Source organism: Centroberyx gerrardi, chromosome 16, assembly GCF_048128805.1.
Source record: "Centroberyx gerrardi isolate f3 chromosome 16, fCenGer3.hap1.cur.20231027, whole genome shotgun sequence".
Lineage (NCBI taxonomy): Eukaryota > Metazoa > Chordata > Actinopteri > Beryciformes > Berycidae > Centroberyx > Centroberyx gerrardi.
The window spans coordinates 643,634-659,672 of record NC_136012.1 but is presented as its reverse complement, the minus strand read 5'-3'; the positions used below and the strand labels follow the sequence as shown (position 1 = coordinate 659,672).

Sequence of the window (16,039 nt, the reverse complement as noted above, 5' to 3'; positions counted from 1 at the left end):
CACTGCAGTACGTTAGTCTTACACCTGTGTGTGTGTGTGCGTGTGCACTTATATCATTGTGGGAGTCAAAAGCCTTCACGAGAATAGAGTGAGGGAAAATCAAACTGGAGACCGTTTTGGTGGGTCCTCACTTAGAACAGGGGCATTTAAAGCAGTCATTTTCAACCTGTTTAGGCTCATGACTCCTTAAAAAGAAGCAGCGCTGACTCGTGACCCCCATTACATTACAAAGAATGATTTTCCCTTTACAGGTTGTTTCATCTGATCAATTATCAGAGGAGGCCTAGAGGCTGAAAACTATTAAGTATTTTACACGAAAAAGCAAAAATTGGAAAACAAAAAATAGAGAAAAAATAGAAAAGACATTTTGTATAGTAGAAATATAAATCATCTCACGACCCCCTGGTGGGTCCTGACCTCCAGGTTGAGATTCACTGATTTAAAGGATCGTTGTAGTTTTTGCTCATTCCCAACATTCCCTTACTGTTGTACACTGCTGTACATTGTTTTCCAGTGCTCTTATTACATTACAAGATATGTGCTTTTTTTCTTATATTTTAGTTATTTAAAGTCAATAATTTGGTGTAGATATTATAAGTTACTACCAGCAAAGAAGGCAGCAATTTAAAGGCACAAAATTTGTGAAATGTAGCTTCAATTTCCTTTTCATTTTACGGACTATGGCTGGTGAAGTGTCTTGCTTTGGTTTGCACATTGGCTGGATGTGTGATTGACAGACGGCGGGTCCTACCTAGGGCTCGACCGATTTTATGTTTGCCATTGTAGTGAAGGCTGTAGAGTAACCTGTCTCATGCAGCTTCTGCAGAACAGACCTGGAAGTTTGCTAGTTCTACTACTGCATGACAGCTCTGTTGCTACACTGATGCTATGATCAGTAACTTCATTTCTTAGGGGAGCATTCTTGAATGTTTGTTAATCCATTTTTTGTACATGCTGATGTTGTCACAAGGACCTTGTCACTCCAATTCAAGTTATTTTCACTTTTTTATGCAGCCATTTATGGTTAGAATAAGTTCCATAACACTAGGATCCATGAAACCCATTCAAAACTCAGCTAGTAATTAAAAAAAAACAAACAAACATTAAGATAAGGCTACACTTATTAATTCCTGATTTAACTTTTGGAGCATTGTACATTTTTATCTGAAGGTCCCACTGACAGCAAACCACCATTTTGTCTCTCTCTCTCTCTCTCTGTCAGTTGTTCCTTATTGACTTTGGTTTGGCTAAGAAGTACCGAGACAACCGAACGCGGCAGCACATCCCCTACAGAGAAGACAAGAACCTGACTGGCACGGCACGCTACGCCTCCATCAATGCCCACCTGGGCATCGAACAGAGGTTTGTGCACATACATACACACTGAATTAATATTGTATTTCAGTCCACAACTTACAAGTACGCTTTGGATGCAAATGGTGCTGGGCAGGGTCTGAAATTACCACCTGACAAACACAGAATGTTGGTAAACTTTGGCGGATAAATCAATACGCTCATCCACCACACTGGACAGTAACTTTTTATGTAGGGTCTTTGCCTATTCATGTTCCATTTTAAAAGATCAATGTTTAATATTTCAGTTTTCCTGAAGCATAATATGATATATAATATCAAGGTTAGGGTTACCCTTTTAATTAAGTTGCACGGCCACGATCATGGACATGCTCCAGTGTTCACCAACTGGTTGGCTAGTTAGCTATATTTATATGCCCACCTGCCCACCTTTGATTCAAAGCAACAAGTTCACTCCCCTTCTCGGGTTTGTCCAACGGCGTCCTGGGAAATGTAGTGAACACCCCCTCAACCAGACTCTACTCTCTGGCACCCCGTTTTAGGCTACCCAAGATGAAAACCAACAGATATACTCATTTGTTCCCTTAGCCATCACCTTGTTTAATGGACATAACCAGAGAAACATTGCTGCTATTGCCCACCACATCCTACTGTGGACTGGCACTTACGTCATTGCGTACTTTTTGTCTTTGCTTTTTTATACCTGCCTGCAAATCAATTGCCCTTTGGAATTAAATAAAGAACTGAACAAAACTGAGAACTGAGAGTCAATAACTGAAATTGATATGGAAAATGTGTCTGGATCCGGCCTCCTCTGGGATCATTGGAACTGATTTCTCAGTGGAGTGGACTGTCGGTTCCCAACCGACAATGCATGAGGGTTTGAGTGTATGAGGGGGTGTGAGGTTTGAGTCAACTCTTGGAAGAATCTGTTGAAGCGGCAGTCCTGGTTGTAAAGCCCCGCTAAAATGTTGGTACAACTGACGCTCTTCACCCAGGAAACATTTCACCTGTGGGACTTTGGGTAGAACATTACAACTTCAACTTCCTTTATACTGCCCACATACTGAATATTTATTTCCAAGACAGTATTATTAAAATGCAGCTAAAGCCACATCTATCGTGTACCAGGGCATTATATCCATTTTGATTGTGTATTATGTCAAAGATCCTTTGTCGTCTTGCGTCTGTAATCCACAACTAACTCTGTGTTTCTTCTAGTCGTCGTGATGACATGGAGTCGCTAGGCTACGTGCTGATGTACTTCAACAGAACCAGCCTGCCCTGGCAGGGATTAAAGGTATGAGACTGTGACTCTGTGACTGTATGCTATCGTGCTGATAAATAATCTTTTACATCTCTGCTTGCCACTCATTTTTATTTTGTTATTTTTTTTTTGTAGTGCTATTTCTTCTGATTTTTATGCGCTTTGTAAACTGTTTTTAGATACATGCTATTTAAAGTTTATTATTTTTATCACCTAGTTCAAATTGTACCATGGGTGCCTCAAGCACTAAGAAATGTAGGCAGCAAAAATGCAATGCTGACCTCCACAACACCAATCTAAATCATTCTAAAGCATGGTGACCAACATGCTTTAGAATCACCAGTTACTATAACAGCAACCATGGAGTAGAACTGTGGTACCAACATGACTGCTACTTAGATTTAGTAGCTCAGATAATGTGTATTTTCTCTCTGTGTTGGAGTCTGTCTTCTACTTGTCCAATCTACTTGTCCATTATGGCTGACAGTAAAAAGCAGAAGTTTGTGTGTGTGACGTTGTATGGTGTGCAGCATTGTTGATGATGTCATCCACATGCTCCTCAGGCTGCCACAAAGAAGCAGAAATACGAGAAGATCTCAGAGAAGAAGATGTCCACTCCTGTCGAGGTCCTCTGTAAGGTGAGAACCTAAACACACAGGAAGGATGATACAAATCATCCTATGATGGTCCACATTCACACAACTCATTCTCTGTGTATGTGTGTGTCCAGGGTTTCCCAGCAGAGTTTGCCATGTATCTGAACTACTGCCGCGGCTTGCGCTTTGAGGAGGCTCCAGACTACATGTACCTGCGCCAACTGTTCCGCATCCTCTTCAGGTATACACGCATACTCATACTACACACACATAGTTATTGTTAAGGAACAAGTGCGGTGGTGCTTTCTCTGTGCTCGGGTGGGGGGGGGGTGGACACTAGGGTTGGGCGATATGTCAAAATTTTCCTACCGGCCACCGTCGGCCCAACAACCGGCGATTGCCGATATATTCGGCGGGTGTCAGAGCGGCTGAGATTGTCATTACAATGAGAATAGCTGGTCCACCTTAAAGGTCAGTCCACCTTAAGTGAGCCTGGTCAGGTTAGCCATTGTTGCTAACTTCAGGGCTAACCCCCTTCACTTTAATCAAAAACTAAACTAAACTGTACACACTGTCGCTGCCCGATCTGAGTCAACCGTAGATGTCAGTCGCGCACATCTCACAGCGACAGAGTCAACTTCTAGTATGTAACGTTAGCTAACTAGAGAAAATGTCCGCTAGCCGTGATGCTAATTTTCGCTATGTTCAACTCCATTGACTTATGCTAAAAACGTTAGCGATCTAAAAGTCTGCTAGTTGCAACGCTAATTAGTGCCAAATCCCATTTGATTATGCTAAAGTGTTAGCGACTTAAAAACTGGATCTGAAATGGGTTGACTGTCGCTGTGAGATCGGGCAGCGACACACACATTGCACTGCTACATTCACAGCTATACTTCTAACTTCATACTCTGCTCCGGTCGTCACTGGCGTGTGTGTGACGGTGAGGTCACACACACGCATATATTTATGTTATATATAACTGGTTCTTCGGATCACGTTGGAAATCAAGTGTGTTTATGTTTATGGTTGTACGAAACGCCACTCTGGAAGGCGGAGTGAAAAGGCAACTGTCATAGAGAGGGTGGAGACGTGATGTCGTTTAAATATGGGGATAACGGCGCCCAACTCCAACTGCCAGTTCCTATTCACGCATGCTTTGAATTGCGCTTTACAGGTTAATTATTTACCATTAAATTAGACCATTAAATTAGCAAAATAAAATGACAAAAATCGCCCCCAAAAAAAATCAACCAGCGATGGACTCAGCCAATCGCCGATAGCCGATATTTTCGTCTTATCGCCTAACCCTAGTGCACACATGCAGCCTGTTCCGTAAATGTAATGGCACGCCATCATGTGTGAAAAGCAGTCGGTTTCGAAATGCAGGTAAATTAGTTCTGCGAATTTCACTGCTCAAGAGGTAACATTACTAGTAAAGTTCCATATCAACCGTGTGTGAACAATGCGGTAACATTGATGGCACAAGCACGCACAAGGTTAGGACGCTCTGTTGAACTGTAGGAGGGAAATGCAAACCAACATACAACAGGCTGTAGCGACGAAAATGGTGAATTGGACAGACATGGAAATAAGGGACATCCTCTGAGTCTGGGCGGACAGAGAGATTAGCCCGCCGTGTTTTTAAACTGCAGTGACTCCAGCGGTTAAACATAATTTCCGGGAAATGACAACAGTGGAATTTAACAGTATTGCCGGTATTGTGTGAATGGTAGCATTACGTTAAAAAAGGGGAGAGGCATGTCTTGTGTGAACAACAGAAACTGCTACCTTTTACCAGAAAAAATAATTTGTCTCTATACTGCTCTCTTTGTCTTCTTTCCTTCCATCTTCTCCTGCCCTCCTTCCTCCCTTCCCTCCTTCCTGCCCTCTTTAGTCTCATCTTGCCTCCTTCCCGCTTTCCGTCTTCTCCTCCTTCCATCCTTCCTGTCCCCCTGCCCTTGTCCCTTTCCTTTCTTCCAGCGTTCCTTCCTGCCTTCCCTCCTTTCCTCCTGGCCTCCTTCCTTACCTCAGGCCTTCCTATCCGCCTGCTGCCCATCCTCACCCCTTTTCTGAAACAGATGATATTAGAGTGAATATGATATTGATAATGTGTGATCGTGTGTTTTAGGACTCTGAACCACCAGTATGACTACACGTTTGACTGGACCATGCTGAAACAGAAAGCAGCCCAGCAGGGGGCCTCCTCCGGGGGCCAGGGCCAGCAGGCACAAACCCCCACAGGCAAGCAAACTGACAAACCCAAGCCTAACATGAAAGGTTAGTAGCCAACAGCCAAGCGACGTTTTTTACAGACACCAATTGCTCATTATATATTCATTCATTATTGTATTCAGTATCATTAGGATTATTGTTTTATCCCCTAACCCACACCCCAATGCCCCTTTAAAGTTGTAAAAAAAATTGGAAAACATTTGCTTCCATCAAAAAATTGCTCCAGGAGATTCTTATTCTTGTTGTAATGATGAAACCAAACAGCATTGTGTTAGTTCGAGGAGGCACCCCAAAAGAACATTAAATAAAAAACAGAGAAATTGATACAATTGGTCTGTCTTGCAGAAGCAAAGACGTCCTTGGGGAATTTGACTACTAACTTTGCTGCCCTGCTAATCTGTCCCTCTGTTTGGGACGGACAAAGGGCTGCTCTCTGCTATTATACTGTCTTAATGTTGACCAACACATTCTGATTACACACCTCTGACTCTCCTACATACTCTTGATTATTAACCTTCCCTTTCTAAACGGGATGATGAAAATGTCTTTGGGTGTTTTTGTGATGAACAAGAGTGATTCTACTTTCGCAAATCAATATTCCATAATCCTACATTTAATACTTGTTTTACCAGTGCCATATATTACACAAGAGTTCAACAAACCTTATGTATAAGGACAAAGACACATTGACACCTAAATTCTAGGATCTAGATTTATTCATGGCATGAAACTATATTCTTAAATACTCCAAAGTATTGTTGTGATATTTTTGCATTTTTTGTCAGTAGTCATTGAAAAAGAAGTGCATCATCTATAAAAAGGCAGAAACACAGTGGAAGCATCTAATGTACTAGGGTGTTCAAGCCTATGGTCGTCCATGCACTAGAGGCATCAAATGGCATTGAAACTGCTTTGACATGTCTGCTCCAAACTTGGTTCCATTTTAAAGCATCAGCAGAGAAGCCAGACGGCTGTTTTTCATGAGGTTTCAGGAGCTGCAGTGAGCATTGATCTATTTCAAGGCTAAGATGACTAACCGCTAGTTCACTCTGTGAGCAGCTTGGTTGATGGGTTGCTCTTTTCTGACAAATTGTGGGAGGTGCGGGAGGCTCTGATTGCATCTACTGTATATAGTGGTGCAGCAAATTTTTGACCAAGTAAAGAATGAAATTATTTATTTGGAAATTAACAGAAAAAAAATAAATAAATAATTAGTCCGAGCTTACCATCAACCCAAAAAGATGTATACAACCGTTCTCAAAACATCGTTTTTGAGACATTTATTCCTGTAGTCTTTCAAATAAAAATTATAGAGAACTGGAAAGCTTGTAATGACTAAACACAGTCATATCTGTAAGGAAACAAGGTAGCATAGAAAACTTGATTGGTTCACGGTCAATGAAAATGAAAAGTTCAGCCATGGCTAACTTTTCAAACTTGTTGACAGTCTACACATTGGCTGAATTTCCCTGGTCACTCAGTTCTGTAGTAAATGAATGGACTTCTGGTGACTGGTTAATCATGTTGCTCGCAGTGTGAACGCTCGGTTAGAAATGTAAAAAGCCCTTTTATAGTGGACTGGTGACCCATGACATTACAGCAGAAACGAGAGAAGCTAACCAGACCTACTTCACAACAGTGTCATGTAGTTCCCTATGTTGAACACAGAATGGAGACATGTCTGTTTTTGATGGCATTACAAGGTGACAGCCAATTGAGAAATAGGGAAATGGGCAGGTAATCTAAAAGTGCACTGCAAGCAGAAACAGCACTGTTTTTAACAGATTGTTCTTATGGCTATTTAACAATGTGGAAATAAATCAAGAGTTTTTATCCATACATAGTTATTAAATGATAGTTTGTGCTTGAACTGAAAAGGCTACTATTCTGTCCAGTACATTTAACGCCCTTAAATATGTTCACTTAGGTACTTTGTATTACTCTGAAAACTGCAGCATGTGTTCACCAGTGACCTATTTAAAAGCAGCATACCGTAGAACAGGCCATGAGACAAATATAAGACAATATGATATATTAGCCTATTATGGTGGTGAAATCCAGCTTCCCTTCTGTGCTGCTGATGCTTCAAACATATACACATGTTATACATGGCAAACAGGGAGCGCCAAATGACATGTCAATTATGGCATCCCTTGCAGTCAGGCTGTAGTTTTGTTATTTAGGTGTCAATATGGTGTCCTGTTTCTAGGTTTACACAAATCTTAAGTAATGTATGGCTCTTCTCTGTGCTGATGGAAAACTATTGGATGGAGGAGGAAGTTCTAACCAACAACTAACAACGGGTCTATAATCTACTGTCAGTGTTAAATCCTCATTTCTCATTTCAATTGTCTCATAATATTTGGTTCAGTTGCTCAGACATTTTGAATTTTAGCAAGCCATTTTCTTCTCTACCCGTAGCCATAGTGTAATGTATACATTTTAAACAAAAGCTTCCGTATTTTCCCTCAGTTATCTGGAAAACGGCTTGTTAGCATTGTTTGCATTTCTCATTCAAGCCAATACGTACAGCTAGCCACCAGCTAACAAGCTAGCTTTCGCTGGCAGTACCAGTTGGTGTGTAATAAAGAATGCTAACATACCCTTTTTTTGGCCACCTGAAATGCCAATGAAAAATGGTGAGGAATAACTAAAATTCAAAATGTCAAGTTACTCTTTTGATTGTTGTGGTTGATTTAATGTACATATATAATGTACATGTGTTGTTATTGATGAAGAGTGATTTAACAGCGTTGTTTGATTCCATCCCTTTAGCATCTTGGGCGGGTGGAGCACGCCCGGCAGCGCTGACTGTGGGCTTAGAGCCTGGTTTCTTAAACTACGGTGTATTTCAAAAAGTAGAAGCTGTTTGGTTTGCCCCCCTCAGGTTTGGATGTACAGGTGAACCCAGTGACTAACTATTATCAGTTTATCTGATAGTGATTTGAGTAAGTCCAAGTCCAATGGTCATGTACAGTGAACTGGTCAACATGTGGCCAGGTTGTGGCTCTAAACACAGTAGAGACGATTTGAGACTGACAATCCACGCTACTGCTCAACCCTGGCCGATGGAGAGACTGCATCACTTAACTAGCAGTACCAGCCTTCTCTCCTTGCTAGCTAATTCATAATCAGACAAGCACTTGTATAGTTGTGTTAAAAAATGTGCTTTTACCACAGGAAAGGCCTATTTGTGGGGTTGCCATAACAAGTAATGTTAACTAACATAGAAAACTTGTACACATGAGCTACTGGTGTAAAGAGGTACTGAGTTACTTACACCTTTAGAAAGTCCTGGCACTTTTAATCTCGCCAGACTTAACTGAGACTTCCCAGTTGTGTTAAAAAATGTGCTTTTACCACAGGAAAGGCCTATTTGTTGGGTTGCCATAACAAGTAATGTTAACAGTAACATAGAAAACTTGTACACATGGGCTACTGGTACATACACATGAGCTACTGGTGTAAAGAGGTACTGAGTTACTTACACCTTTAGAAAGTCCTGGCACTTTTAATCTCGCCAGACTTAACTGAGACTTCCACAAAATCAGGAGGGTATAGGTTCATATATAGCCAACGCTGTGCAGTTCTGTAGAACGAGCAACAACACGGTATTAGTAAAGGTGTTGTTTTAGCTAGAAGTGGGAAAGTTGCTCTAGTAAGGTACTGGTGGTTCAGCTCCTGTCTATTGACTGTTAGGACTCATGGCTTAAAATCAGCAGGGACAGAGGTGCTGCTATGAAAGAAATCCCAGGACATTTAAGTTGGAGCATTTGGTCTTTAGTCTATTAGGATTGATGTCAATTCTAGTAATTTGTTTCTTGTATCAAGAATCAGATTTTTCTCCTCACCATTTGACAAGTAAAATTTAAGATGTTAGTATCTCCTTAAAATTTGAATTCAGTGGTTAACCTACCAGTCTTGAGTGTAAAGCACAATAGAATATTCTAAGAGCTAGAAAATGCTGAAAGAATTTTGTGTCTTCGCTGGAGTTCCATGTAGCTGTAATATTCTCTATAGAAAGATTTCTTAAACTATAAATTAGGGCTGCAGAATAAAATCTAGGGGGCTAGTTGGAAGAGGAGTGGGCTGGCCTTGTCCATGGGCATTGGACATTTGGGACTCAGCTCAGCCCAGAGCAAGTTATAGAACCATAGTATAGTGGTCTAGGGACTTCCAGAGAAAATGCTTGCATATCAACAGCAAAATGCATCAATCTGGTAAACTTTAATATGAACATACAATGGTGTAAATGAAGCGGCATAGTAACAGCAGTCTGTACAGGCCTACAGTAATACATATGGCTGTCTCTCTCCACACTCCTCTCCTGAATTCCTCATTTGCCCATTTCTCTCCCACCTGTTCCCATCTCTCTTGTTCAGTTCAGGTTGTGCGAAAGATAAACACAGCTATCGGTGAATAAATAAAACTTGAAAGGCTGTATATGATATCCAGTATGTGCTCACCACTCCTCATTTGTCTTTGTACTGTAAAAGAAAACTGATTAAATCCAATCTAAAAGCCAAAGAGTTATATTTAATCAAAAGTTCTCCCTCTATACATTTCACTAACTCATTATTACCAGCTGAAAGTAAGCTACTTAGTTTGATATAGAAACTGAACTTTAAGCATAATTTATTTTAAGAATATCTTTTTAACCCAAACTGTTCACATTGTCGTTCTGTTTCATAGTTGTACTACTTTTAATTCTCCTATTTATTACTATTTATTTTGCATCATAGAAACTGAAAAGGCAAAAGCTCACTTCACCCAAATGATCAGAGACGGGGGAACTGTCTTTCAGGCAAGCTGCTAGTTCAATAAATCTAATAGCATAGAGAACTTTTTGGAGGCCGCCAAAGTGTAATTGGTGAATGTGCAGAAAAGTGATTTAGAACTGTTTTCAAATAGATTTTCCCTTCCCTCCCTCCCCTGGGGAGCTTGCAGTCTCTAACAGTGGGCAGGCAGGCTCAGGTCTGAATTATTAGCCTTTAATTTGTATACAGTGTTCCAACACTTTTGCCTTTTCTTAATTTTGTGAAATGCTTAAAGATCTACCTGTTCGAACTAACTATTTTCCTATAATAGGCTAAATATGACCAAGCAAATCACAAACTCACCACCTGCCAAGCACCAAATGTTGGTAAAATTTGGCTACACTGCACCCACTATACTGGCCGGTAACTTGGGAGTGGGAGTCAGGTGGCTCTGTCCGCAACCACACGTCGCTATTTGTCACTTTGATCATTAAGGTGAAACTGGGAAGAAATAGATTTGATTTAAAAAAAAAAAAAAGGTTGCACATTTTCAGTAGCAGCACTGCTACTGAATGACTATAGAAATACTGGTCCTCAGTGCACAGCAGCTTAGCCTACCAAGTGAGACCATTTCGACCAAAAATAAAGTTATTTAAAAAATATTTTTAGCATAGAATATATATATCGGGGAAACACTGGATGCGCACAAACACACATCACATATACAGTATACAGTACTCTGAAAGACTATTTAGTCTTTCAGAGTGGCCATGTAAAGACACTGGAATATTTGTACTACTGGACTATGACATTTACACACAGACACACACACTGTGTGTGTTTGGCGTGTGTGTATATTAATGTCAATATCAACAGCAGTGACAGCTTATTGAGGTGTGTGCACACGTATTTAACGTTAATGTCGGTGTGTCTGTCTGTCACAGCTATGACTGTTGTGTGTTTCTATGTTTAGCTGGCAGATGGAGGGTTTACATGTTGCCCTTTGACCCCTAGTGATTGACAGCTGGGTCTGGTCAGTAGTAAGTACAGTCAGAGCTGGTTATTGTGTTGCAGCAACTTATTTCCTTTGTTTGGGCTTTTCTTCATAAACTCCCACCACGCTAAACTGATTTTAGCCATAGAAACACCCATAAACTAGCAGTGAGCTTGATCCCATTGTATGAAGCCAACATTTTGAAGTTTTTCAATACCTTTTGACACCCTTAAAAACAATATTGATTAGGGATGCACCAGTCATAATTGACTCATGGATGTTCTAAATATTGATTGGCTAATCCATTTATTATTATTCATGCGCATGTGCCATTTGACTAACTGAATACAGTGTTTTTATTTCTAATAGAGGACAGTTCTTTCAGTGGCCTAGCTGTTTAATTTTAGAGAGAGACTTGGTAATTTCACTACTTTCTCAACAGTTTAATTATTGGATTCATTCACTATTTTCAACTGTTAATAAACACTGACAGCTCATATATATTAATTTCTAACGCTGTCTTGTCAATTTCATAGCCTGTATGATTAGAAGCAGTTCAATGTATTGGACTGAACGAAAATCTAACATGTAAGAGCTCTGTTTGGTAAAAACTGATTTATTTCCTCACGGTTGGTCAATACAGTGCTGTGCAATTTAGCATGATGTGCTACTATTAGTAGAAAGTCTGGGTAAAATGCTTCGCAACTGATCACACTGTTATTAAATCAGTAATCGCCTCCAAAAATACTAATGGGTGCATCCCTAATATTGATACCAAATGAAAAAAGATTTTCTCAGTATATTAATAATATATATATATATATATATATATATATATATATATATATATATATATATATATATATATATATATATATATATATATATATATATAAAAGACCATGATACCAGAGTGATTTGTCATGTCATTTTGTGTGCAAAAATTTCCAGCAAGTTTCAAACTGATTTACCCACTTGCCATAATTAGTTAAATTTACTTGATTTTCAGTTTTAAGTAGCCTCATTTTGTTAAATATAAAACTATTAAGTTGAATCAGGCTTTTCATGAGATTTAATGGATAAGACCTGTCCAACACCACAACTTAGAGGGGCTGGATGACATAATGTAGAGATCAAGAAAAGTATACTAATTAGATGATAGAACTATAATAAAAAGGTGCTCGGTGCAGTTTTATAAAGAGGCATTTGCATCTCTCAATATCATCATCATTGTCAAAATGGACTGGTTCCCAGATGCCCTCCACTATGCATGGCACATCAAGGATGGTCAAGGATATGTAGAGAAACTGGGTCTTTTGTGATTATCAAATGCAGTATTTTTTTAGCTTTTTGTTTTAACTGATAGGCTGGCCTAGAGAGGAAAGCCAGCCAGTGACTTAGTGTTGAATGTCCTGTTGAGACCTGAACTGACTCTGACTCAGCCAGGAAGAGAGGGAGGGACGGAAAGAAAAGCGCAGGAGAGGAAGAGAAACAGAGAAAGAGGGTAGGGAGACTTATTGTAAAGGCATAAGGCAAGCTGGACGTTTGCTTATTTCCTTCACTGTGGAAAACACTGGTCTTCAAACCTTTTCATCTAGGTACATGTGTTTACAAAAGACACATTCTCCCAAGCCAAATTGGTTTAGGCTACAAACTAACATGCCTGCACTATTTTATTACGTCTATATTGCAGTGCTGAGACCTTGGTGGGCTTTGGCAACAAGACAAGGCCTTTAGCTGCATGCAAAATTGTAAATGGCCAGTGAAAACCTGAAACCTGTTAAAGGGCAGCTAATTTTCCACAGCATGTTTTTTACCCTTTGACCCCTAGCAGGTAGCCTTGAGCCAGCAGCAGCACCAGTCCACAGCCCGTGGCTTATAACAACTAGCAAAACCAAAGTATAGATGTGTTTGAGGCCAAGTCACTGTGTTCAGATGCCGTCTTGACATGGCTCTTGGCTCCCACATGCTTTGGATCTTTCACTTTGGCTTAGACATTGGTTTTTATAAATATCACTATTGTCAAATAGAAGCTTACCTCAGCTGCATCAGCCTAGCCCGCAAGCCATCAAACACACACACACACACACACACACACCAGAGACACTGACAGAGCTAAATTATGGCTGGGTATTTTCATTAACTGGGTCATGCAGCTCTCCAGTCTCACTCTCTCTCTCTGTCTCTCACTCTGTGTCTTTGTGTGTGTTTTAGTATGTTACCTCTCTGTCCTGGTCTGGGCCATTCTTCCCAGAGCCTTACAGATACAACTATCAAGTAGTCACTTTCCATGCTAGGACCAGTAGTAAAATATACAGTCAAACAGAGTATGACTTGGCACAGTTTGGTTTGACTGAGGCCAGTGGGATATTTTAGGATTGAAGCAGCTGATAGCCTAGATTTTGGCGATATTCAGTATCTGCAAATTTGTACTTACAGCATTTACAGTGTTTACAGCAGAATTGTATTCTTGTCAGTGGAAAAGCGTCCGAAGGAGCATTTAAACCATCATGGGACACTAAAACTCTCCATTGAAACCCAGGATGATGATGATATTAAATTAAATATATGCATGCATTGTGTGGAATCAAAATGTCAAGTTCGTTCAGGTTAAGGATTTCCCATAGACATCCGGTGTAGTATTGGAAAATCAAACTGCATCATATCAGAGGTGGACCACATCCCATTTTTAATAGGACTATAGCAGATCCACATATTGCTCTAACTCGGTGCTCCAGAGTGGTTAAATGACAGATCTACAGCTCTGTTAATGTTTCAGTTAGAGCTGCAGCTCAACCTCGTCCCACAATCACAAATAACACAGAAATAATGAGTAAGCCCAGACTAGCTCTCTTTGTTCTTGCGGTGGAAACCAGACTAGCCCTGTTTGATCCTGCAGTGGAAACCAGCCTAGCCCTGTTTGATCCTGTAGTGGAAACCAGGCCAAAAATAATTTGATGTGACGTGGCTGGATTACGCCTTTATGTTAGTAGGTTAGTTACCTCTGCCTCAAATTATTAAATTCAGTATACAGTTCCAATTGCTGTGAACAGTTGTCTAAATCTATAACAACCAGGCTAGAAAAAGACAGCTAGCTGAAAAGGCTTGTTGTGGTGTGGCTGTAGAACCATTCAGTAACATTATAAGTGAAAGTGAATAAGTAGATGTATCAGTGATGAAATGATCAGTTACCAGTCAAAAACAGCACAGAAATTAAGCATGCCTATTCAATTCTGTTGAGACGGGCAAATTGTAAGGTTAGAAACACAACCAGCTGCTCACTGATGTTGCCAACAGCCGAGGACCTTCAATATGGCCACCTGAAAGTGTTACGTCACCTGAAAGCTCTCTGTGGAGAGCATAATGAGTCTTGGGTGGTGAGGGGAAACCATTTCCCACTGTGGGTCACTGCTGTGATTCTGAGCCAACTTTAATAACTCCACATTTCAATGTCCTTTTTCAGACAAGTGTTTTTTCCCAGGACTCCCAGCCTTTTAGGGAGGCTATTCCTACTCATTTGTCATCGGATATTTCCAGTCTTCCTCCTGCTTTCCTGTTCTTCACACCTAATTTCCTGCTTTCAAGCAGTCACATTATCTTACACTAACTTGATAATGTTCCATACAGACTGGAAGGAGACAATGTTGCTATGGAGACAACATTTCGGTCTGTGCTGTAATACTGATGCTATCTGTCTGTCTCTCTGTGTGTAGGTTTCTGAGCAGTGTGATAACAATGCTGTCTGTCTGTCTGTCTGTAGGTTTCTGAGCGGTCTGTACTGAGGGCAGAGCAGCGTAACCGTTGGTAACCAGGACCACCAGTCTCTCTTCCTGGACAAGCGACAAACAGAGTCTGTCTCTCTCTCCTTCCATAATAACTATCTATGTAATGGATATATATAGATATACACACGCCTCTGTCCGCTGCGGTATCTATATATCGGTATGTATATACAATAAAACTCTTCTCCACTCCGAAAGAAAAGAAGAATTGAAAAAGCAGGTTTTTGGATGTGGAGGCTGTAGCCCCCCCTTCCCACACACACCCTCCATCCATCCCTTTATCCCTCTCCTCCTCCCTCACTCTCAGCGTTGTCTTTTTTTGTTAGGTTTCTTTGGAAACTGAAAAGTTAAGAAGATAAATGGTCGGCTGACCCTGTTTTTCTCTCCCAATGAAAACATCTCGAATGTCTCCTCCCTCCCCGCCCTCCCTCCACTCCCCTTTTATTATTTTACTCCCTCCTATCAAAGCGAAAGTGGAAAGATATAATTCTACAAAACTGTTCTCCCTTTTGTTGTTTCTGAAACAAGTGAATGATGGAATCCTGGGTATTATTTACGAAAAAATCAAAAATGTTGGATTTCTATTTCTTTTTTTTTTCTTTTTGTTTTTCTTGTTTTCTTTCTTTTTGTTTTCCTATGGTGATTAGGAGTGTGCCTGTTGACAGTATAAGCAGCTGACAGCAACAGTCTATGGTAGAATGATACTCTGGCTCTCTCCCTCTCTCTTTAGAGCTCTGCATTATTATTAAATCTGTTGTAAAACCTATGGTCTTCTGAAACAGTCTCCAAAATACCAATAAAAACCATTAAATAACTCAGACCACCAAGCACAAGTCATTATCCATCAGCCTCCTGAATGTAAAATGGCTCAGAGGAAGAAAATGGTATGAGGCATCAGTGATCTGTATGGTTTCTGTCTGAAGATGTTGTCTGTTTGATTGATGTAATTATTATTTTATTGTTTTCAGGTTGCTAAAATGGCATCATTATTTATATATATATATATATATATATATATATATATATGTATATATATATGTGTGTGTATATATATATATATATATATATATGTATATATATATATGTATATATGT

At 40.1% G+C, this 16,039-nt stretch overlaps 1 protein-coding gene across 2 annotated transcripts in view; it reads left to right on the top strand.

Annotated features, from left to right (window-relative positions):
• The window catches only part of csnk1a1 (casein kinase 1, alpha 1), a 41,612-nt gene extending 25,849 nt beyond the window's left edge, over positions 1–15,763 (top strand). Inside the window, exons 5-10 of one of the 2 annotated variants that reach the window (XM_071915799.2) lie at positions 1,223–1,362; positions 2,536–2,614; positions 3,145–3,219; positions 3,312–3,418; positions 5,309–5,457; positions 14,924–15,763. In XM_071915799.2, the coding sequence (XP_071771900.1) occupies positions 1,223–1,362; positions 2,536–2,614; positions 3,145–3,219; positions 3,312–3,418; positions 5,309–5,457; positions 14,924–14,931 (558 nt within the window). In that variant the 3' untranslated portion in view covers positions 14,932–15,763. The remainder of the gene's footprint in view (positions 1–1,222; positions 1,363–2,535; positions 2,615–3,144; positions 3,220–3,311; positions 3,419–5,308; positions 5,458–14,923) is intronic. The other variant, XM_078288999.1, reaches the window with a different exon arrangement.
• Positions 15,764–16,039: the final 276 nt, after the last annotated feature.